The sequence below is a fragment of the Rhododendron vialii genome, chromosome 7a (genome assembly GCF_030253575.1).
Source record: "Rhododendron vialii isolate Sample 1 chromosome 7a, ASM3025357v1".
Lineage (NCBI taxonomy): Eukaryota > Viridiplantae > Streptophyta > Magnoliopsida > Ericales > Ericaceae > Rhododendron > Rhododendron vialii.
Window position 1 is genome coordinate 39,140,890 of NC_080563.1, and position 7,850 is coordinate 39,148,739.

General features: G+C 37.9%; 1 protein-coding gene across 3 annotated transcripts; it reads right to left on the reverse strand.

The window, feature by feature from the left end:
• Positions 1–4,111: 4,111 nt before the first annotated feature.
• On the reverse strand, positions 4,112–7,850 carry LOC131334100 (B3 domain-containing protein Os06g0194400-like). 3 transcript variants are annotated; one of them, XM_058368977.1, is made up of 7 exons: positions 7,484–7,850; positions 7,248–7,346; positions 6,379–6,410; positions 6,091–6,268; positions 5,500–5,706; positions 5,094–5,193; positions 4,112–4,421 (listed from the first exon to the last, which is right to left on the reverse strand). In XM_058368977.1, the coding sequence occupies exons 1-6, from the start codon at positions 7,616–7,618 to the stop codon at positions 5,143–5,145; spliced, it is 702 nt and encodes a 233-aa protein (XP_058224960.1). In that variant the 5' UTR covers positions 7,619–7,850; the 3' UTR covers positions 4,112–4,421; positions 5,094–5,142. The 3 variants fall into 3 exon arrangements, with proteins under 3 accessions (XP_058224960.1, XP_058224959.1, XP_058224958.1); XM_058368976.1 differs by having other exon boundaries at positions 4,112–4,424; XM_058368975.1 differs by having other exon boundaries at positions 4,112–4,439.

Below are 7,850 nucleotides of genomic sequence, written 5' to 3' on the forward strand. Positions count from 1 at the left end.
GTAATTAAGCCGTAAGCCCTTTGCTTTTTGTCGTACTCACGCTCAAAACAATTCTACTAGGTTGTCTTTATGATTATATCCAGGCGAAAAATCTATGAGTACCGACCATTGGGGGAGAGAAAACGTACCGACGGCCGCCGGCATATCCAGGTGTAACAGCAAGGAAATTCAACGGAATCTTTTTGACACAATTAAATCCAAATTACAATAGATCATTTTTTTTTTTAACATGTGAAAGGTTCTTTTCATTTCTCTATAGCCTTTCAAAAGCTACGAAAAGACGATGTGGTCTTTGTAGCTAGGATTTTGACGATGCCAAACAGATTCCGTCGAATTTCCTAGCGGTTACAACATGACAAAGGGTAATCTATAATCGGATTGGATTCGACTTTTAGGAAGCTTTCACTTTGAATGTACAATTTGAGACTTGCTAATATTAATCTCCTCTTATCCAATTAAATTTCCAGGACTGCCTCTCATGTGATAGTGCTACAAAATAACCATTCGTTCTTATCTTGATGACAATTAGCTTCTCCTTGAAGCAAACAATTACTGGGCCACTTAAAATTTGATGCTTATTCCAAGAGCAAGTAGGATCACTATATTTGAGAGGCCTTCACATATATACAACATTGCCATTGCTTCTATTTTCACCACATACATAGAATGCCGATTTTTTATGATACACAATTACGAATGTTGTCGATGTTGATAGAAAAAGAGTGATGACCATGGACGAGTTTAAAGAGTGGATAAGGGGATTCGATAAGAACAAAGATGGTCAGATAACTAGAGATGAGCTCCGAGAAGCCATCTGTGCTACTAGAGCTTGGTTTTCCTATTGGAAGGCCGAGCGAGGAGTCAAGGCTGCAGACGTCAATGGAGATGGTTCCATTGATATTGACAGTGAGATCACGGCCCTCTGTTTACACCATATTTCACCGTCTGTCAATGATCAACCGAAAGGTGGTAATTATAAGAATGCTTCCTATTTTATTATTATTAAGTATTCGTATTAATATTAGAACTAATATTAGTATTCCTTTTATTATTATTTGCATGCAGGACACTTGGCTTGCTCCTACACATGTGGAAGTTAAAAGGACACTTGTCATCCTCCTACACATTTGAAGGGAAGTGGGAAGTTATTTTGACAAGTGGAAGCAAAAGATTGAATGAAGACTAGTGGAGAAGTTAGGAGGAAGTTATTTCCTACGTTTGTTGTTTTCTATAAATAGTCTTTTAAGACTTCATTGTAATTCCTCTCCAACAAATCAAAGTCTATCTTTATTTGTCTTAATTTTTGGCATTACTAACCCATTCGGGTTATAATTAGGAGTAGGTGTAGAATTTCATATTCTAAGCTTAACTTAGGATCTTCGATGTGTCGCTCATGGCGATAGATCAATCGTTGAAGATTAACGGAAGTCTCTTCCATTTGTCTTCAATTTCGTTCTTAATTTCACATTTGACTCGACTGTCATTTCTCTTCCGGTGAAGTCCTGAAATACGGCGTGGAACCACGGATCCGTCTTGTGAAGACATAGCCGCATTCGCCCTTATTTTTGTTGTTGGCTTTATTTCCTGAAATCTCTGTCGATTTCGATCGAGGGAAAATTGGTAAACACCCTCATGGTCCGGAGTTCGCAGAAAAGGACATGTGCGAACCTGAATTATGTCATAAGAGAGTTGTTGGTTCTTAGAGTCTTTTCTCTTTGGTGTATCAAGTGTTTCCAAATAAGGCTGTCTCAAACGTACTATCTCTCCCAATTATGGTTACACAATAAGGTGCTTATAGACGAAACAATTTCAGTATTCAATGCTTATAGACGAAACAATTTCATCTCCAAACCAAACGGTTCCAATTAAGTTTCATCGCTAAAGGGTTGTTACGTAAGGTTCCCCTCAACGCGAAAAAAAATTATTAGCCTTATACATACATACTATTAGCGATGAAAGTCATAGACTTGTAATCAACAACAGCAGTCTTTCAAAGTATCGGTTTACCCTACGGTCACCATGTAATAACAAGAAACATGTAAACTAGACCTAAATTGATTTGCACTTGTCTTTTCTTGATATAAAAAATTAAAAAAAAAAAAATACATAGGCTCCCAAACATACCACACACACACACAAATAGAGAGGCTTGATCATGCAGTCATATGATAGTCATGTGCTCATGTCACTTCCCACAGAATGGTCATGTAATAGTCAGATTCTCTTTTTTATTTATTACTGTTCAATTTAAGAAAAATCTAATATTGAAGAAGAGCCACAACAATGAATTGGATTCTTGTGTCACTTTCTTTTGGCATATTGATGGGTCCTCATGATTCTTGTATACCAATTTTATCGAAACTTTTGAAACGATGATCAGAATGGATGAGGAATCTTTCACTTAATTTAAACCTATAACTTGTTGTGTCAATTTCCTTTGGAATATAGCAATTTCATCGGAACTTTTGAAAAGATGATCGGATTGGATGAGGAATCTTTCACTTTGAACGTGTAATTTGTTTCCATTAATAGAAGAAAGACAATTACATCTGGGGGAGAGAGTTCCCACATACAAATCTAATAGTGAAGAAGAGCCCTGATTCTTTTGGCATATTGATGGGCCCTCATGATTCTTGTATACCAATCTCATCGGAACTTCTGAAAACATGATCGGATTCGATGAGGAATCTTTCACTTTGAACGTATAATTTGTTGTGTTTGCCCCTTTTCATTTTGTTAGGATCTAATTACGAATGGTACAAATATTGCGGAAACATCCTTCTAAAAGAGAGGTTGAAGAAAAGTTGCTATAGATATATACTCTTTCCGTTCCAAAATGTTTGTCCGGTCCGCAAAACAGGGTCTTAAAAATAATACTATTTTTACAAGAAAAATTTAAAAGTTTTTTAACAACTTACTAAATATCAATGAGTTCTTTTAATTTGTGAAAAAGTTTGAATTTTTTCTTTAAAAAATTGCATTATTTTTACGTTATCGTTTTACGGATCGGACAAATAATTTGGGATGGAGGGAGTACAAAGTTACCTTTGGAAATTTGGGCCAGCCAAATAAAACCCTCAAGTTAACAGCAGTACAAAGCCCTTTAAAATTAAGTTGGCAAGGACCTTTGTTTTTGTTTTTTATAGTGTTGAACCTGCTGAGATTTTAAAATTAAGTTGTAATAAGTCCCCTGCCTTTTTCTAATACCTCAATGTAAGATCAAATCTCAGAGTCCATTAGCTAGGAGTCAGAGACAAAATAAGTATGAACCGACTCCACAAGAGTTGATAACAGGAAAGATTTCAAAATTTTGGAGTATTCTTGGGCTCGATTTGAGAGAGACTTGGAAGAAGCTTCAATTTGAGATGAACCATTCCCATCAAGTGATTGAACCTATCTTTTCTGGCAAACTTTATTGGATTCCAATTTTGAAACTTGTTCCACCACAAGGACGAATAAATTAAAACTTTGCATTTTAAGAACCACTTAAAATTTAATGCTTATTATTCCAAGAGAAACTAGCAAGTGATGAAGATCTGCACACTCATTATCACTATATATATTTGAGATTGATCGAGAGGCCTTCACATACACCATTGCCGTCGCTTCTATAGTCATCACATAGAACTATAGAATGCCGATGATTTATAAATCCGATCGTAAGGGTGGCCCTGATGTTGGAAAAAGAGAGATGACCATGGACGAGTTTAAAGTCTGGATTTTGAGATTCGATAAGGACAAAGATGGTCGAATAAGTAGAGATGAGCTCCTACAAGCAATCCGTACCACCGGAGCTTGGTTTCCCGGTTGGAAGGCCAAGCACGGAATCAAGGCTGCAGACGTGAATGGAGATGGTTTCATTGATGACAGTGAGCTCAAGGCCCTCATGGAATTTGCAGAAAACAACTTGCGCATCCGAACAATGCCATAAGAGAGTCGTTGGTTCTTGGAGTCTTCTCTCTTTGTTGTCTCATGATGTGTTTCCGATTAAGGCTATCTAAGTACTATCTCTCCCAAATATAGTTACTGAATAAGGTGCAGCTTTAAATATGTGTGTATCATAGCGTGTTGGTTTTCAAGTATTCGAATGCTTATAGGCGAAAAAATTTCATTTCCAAAGCCAAACCATTCCAAGATTGATAACTAAAAGGTTGTTGCGTAAGGTTACCCTCGATGGAAACAATAGTCTTGCCGTAATACATACTAATAGCGACGAAAGTCATAGACGGAGTCAAAAATAGTAGTAACTCAGAAGTACCAGTTCACCCCACGGTCACTATGTAGGAGCAAGAAACATGTATGCTAGACCTAAATTGATTAGCACTTAGCTTTTCTTGATGCAAATAAACATTACATACGCTTCCAGACAAACCAAAAAAAAAAGAAAAGAAAGAGGCTTCATCATGTCATCATCAACTTTGCTGCTGCAAAAATTCCAACTGGAAGAAATGAAGGGCAATATGTGTTAAGTAGAGGATATAATCAGGAAATCTAAAGCGTCACTTTAGCAGAAGTTAACTCCAAGACTGTAACTAAGAAAAGAATCAATCATTCAAAGGTTGAAGGCAGACAACTTGTGAATTTCACAGAACGATAGAGTTAATTAGAAAGAAACTAGAGCTAATTTTTGCAATATATATTTAGGAATCAATGATACGTCTGTTGAAGATGATGACAAGTTTCTCACATATTGCGTTCAGATTTAGATGATCTTAAATCTTTAGCAGTAAGCCACTTTTTTCTGTAAAATTTACTCTCTCGGATATCCATCGAATTCATGTTTAACAGAAATGCCAGACTTTTAGCGCAAGCCCTCTATCAGCAGTTCATCAAGCAACATCTATTATCACAGATGGGAACACTTGATCTATTTCATTGGGCACTCGATTATGTCTCTGTAAGGCAGATGACATCACTTTTGAGACTTTCGACATGAATCGCATGGGGACAAAGACAATGAAACCAGATAAGCAAATTATGGGGGCATAGTTCGGTAAGGTATTACCGTATTTGAAACGGAAATAAGCAAATTATGGGGACAATAAAACCATGAGATGAAAATAGTAGAAGCAATGACATAGAGGCCACTCTACCTGCGCATTGGTTCATTTGGCCTCAAGTTCAAACATTAACACAGAGTTTTCAGAGATTGTCACCCTCTTTCATGCAATTTGCTGCCCTTATAATGTACACCTATTGGAGGGAAGAAAGATATGTAAGAAAAAATGTCAAATATTCAAGTACCTAAACGGGCGAGCTATATCAGAGTAATTCTCTTGGAATTGAGTCGTATAGCTTCTCAAAAACCATAATTTAATTAATGAAAAAAGGAGAATGGACTCCATTTCTTGTCTTTTAGTGAAAAAATTACAAATAAAAGTTTCACTCAAGGACAAAAATGGAGTGCATTTATCAAAAACGGAGTGTGAAAACCATTCCGCAAACAAAATCAAGAACAAGAAAACTACTACTGTATATGACTTGATTTCTATTCATCACCTTGAGTTCTGTAGGACGGATTAGTTGGAATACCACTGCATCGCCATCAACCAACTCATGAACAACCGCGAAACCTTTCCATCCACCGCTTAGCCCATTCTTGCGAGCCAGGTACACTACAGGGTATTCTTCTCCCTCTTCATCAATCAGTGTAACAGTTTCATCACGCTTCGGAAGGTTCTTACGACAGAAATAGCACGGAAGGCCCTGCAAACAGAAAAATGTAAATAGAAATGAGAAGGAAAGAAGAGTGAATACAATAGTCCGGGAGTACCACCACATGATATGACCATTTTACAACCACATATTCCTGTGGGGGGTCTACCATATTCCTGCTATGAAGTGACATAAGAAAATACTAAAAATGGTTCTGAAATTATTCAGATGTCAGGTGAAACTCAAATCCTATGCTCAAAAGAATTAGGTAAAATGAATCTGTAACATGGGTGCCAGAAACAACCACCTCTTTAAATCCAAGAAGGCAAAAGTATTCATCAGTAGAAATACATTTTCGTCTAGTTTGGTGGAACTTCACATAAATTATTTGGACAGTGCTGGTTTGAATTCCTATGCAAACCAAAAGTCACTTACCAGCCAAAATCCACCAGTCACATGTGATTGTGTCATAGGCTTCACAAACGTCGGATAATCCGATTCAAGACCCGATTCCAGTTCTTCTGCTCTGGATATTGCCCAGTCCCTTGCTTCGTCGGAGGCATATACCCGGTTCGACAAGTCCCTTTTAGAGTTCCCATTCATGTTCCTGTACCTGTCCACATTTTGTATGTCAAATGTCCAAAGCAAAATGCACAATAATGAAAAACAGGGAAACAGATGAGTCATTGAACTCTAATCAGTTGATCGGGCTGAGAAGAGTACCTTCTAGGAAACTCAGGACGCTCATAAGTCACCTGTTGTAAAAGATTAAAGCCATTTGTCATTACTCTTTTCTTTCCAAAAAACAGAAGACCTTGTTTTTAGTAAGCTGAGTGGTGATCAAAGATATGAATGGTTAAAGAACTTGATTTGATATTAACCACCCCAGTTGTTATTCACCAAATCTCTCTATCTTTAAGAATCCTAAACTCCATCAAACGCATTTTTTCATTTTTATGAAAGAATTGCATGCTTCCATCCTTGCTCTTTCAAAAGTTTCATAAATCTTTTAACCTTCCTTAGTAAAAGAGGAGAAACTCTTTTTTTTTCTCAATTTCGTATCCCTAGAAATCAAAGCAACATTTTTAAATTCAATTATTGATTTAAATCCGCCCTCTATATCCCCCGTCGGTGAAGGTTTGGCGTAGCGATGATATGCCAACCCTAGAAATCGAAGTAATTGTAATGTATAACCAACACATGATTTCTCAGCTCCAAATGGGCTCGACTTGGCTCATTGGGAAATGAATCGAGCTTAGTAACCGAACCAAGGTCGAAGACCTCGATAATAAAGGAGCTGAGCTCGACTATTTAGGGCCAACTCAAGCTCGACGAGATGAACTCGAACACGTCAAAGTTTGTCGTGGCTCGGCTCATTTGTAGCCCTAAACTGATCAAAGCTATTTCATTCCAACAAAAAAATACCCCTTTTTTAGTAAGAGTGACGCTCAAAGATGAGTCCTTTACCCTATCTTTTACATATTTCATCAAATATCTCATCCTCAAAATCTTTTGTGTTTTTCACATCAAACTTAAATTTGACGAAAGGATTGGTGTATGTTAGAGATATCTAAGAAATCAAAGGTACATACGAGTTCTTTGTAAACAGGGACAGGCTGATTGGAGATGCGGCTCGATCTTCTCACGGCAATCAACTCCTTCCGAATGACTCGGGCCGTCCCTCGCTTCACCTTTTAATCCATACCAAAGGAATAGAGTAAAACGTCATCAATAGCAACACACACAAACACACACACAGCCGTACGCGTATATTAATGGAGAGAGAGAGAGAGAGAGAGAGAGAGAGAGAGAGAGAGAGAGAGAGAACCGGAGAAGGCTTGGGAGAGAGTTGTTTCTTGAGAGAAAGAGAGAGGAGGGGGAGATGGAGCTCCTCCATTCTCTTCTTGTTCTCCTCCACCCTCTGCCGCCGTATCTCTTCGTACGCTACCTTCGCCTGCACCATCTCTGTCTCTTTCTCTCGACAAATTCTCGCACAAATTTTTGAGCTTAGAGTCCTCTCTACCGTAGAGAGAGATTTCCTTGAGGAAAATTTGAATTTGAGCGAAGAATTCGAAATGGAAGACCGTAGAATCGGGGGAGGAGAAGTCGACCGTTGGGACTGCACTGTGTGGAGGGATGATCACGTTACTGTTAACGCTGAGGGTTTTAGCTGACAGGTGAATTTTGATTGGATG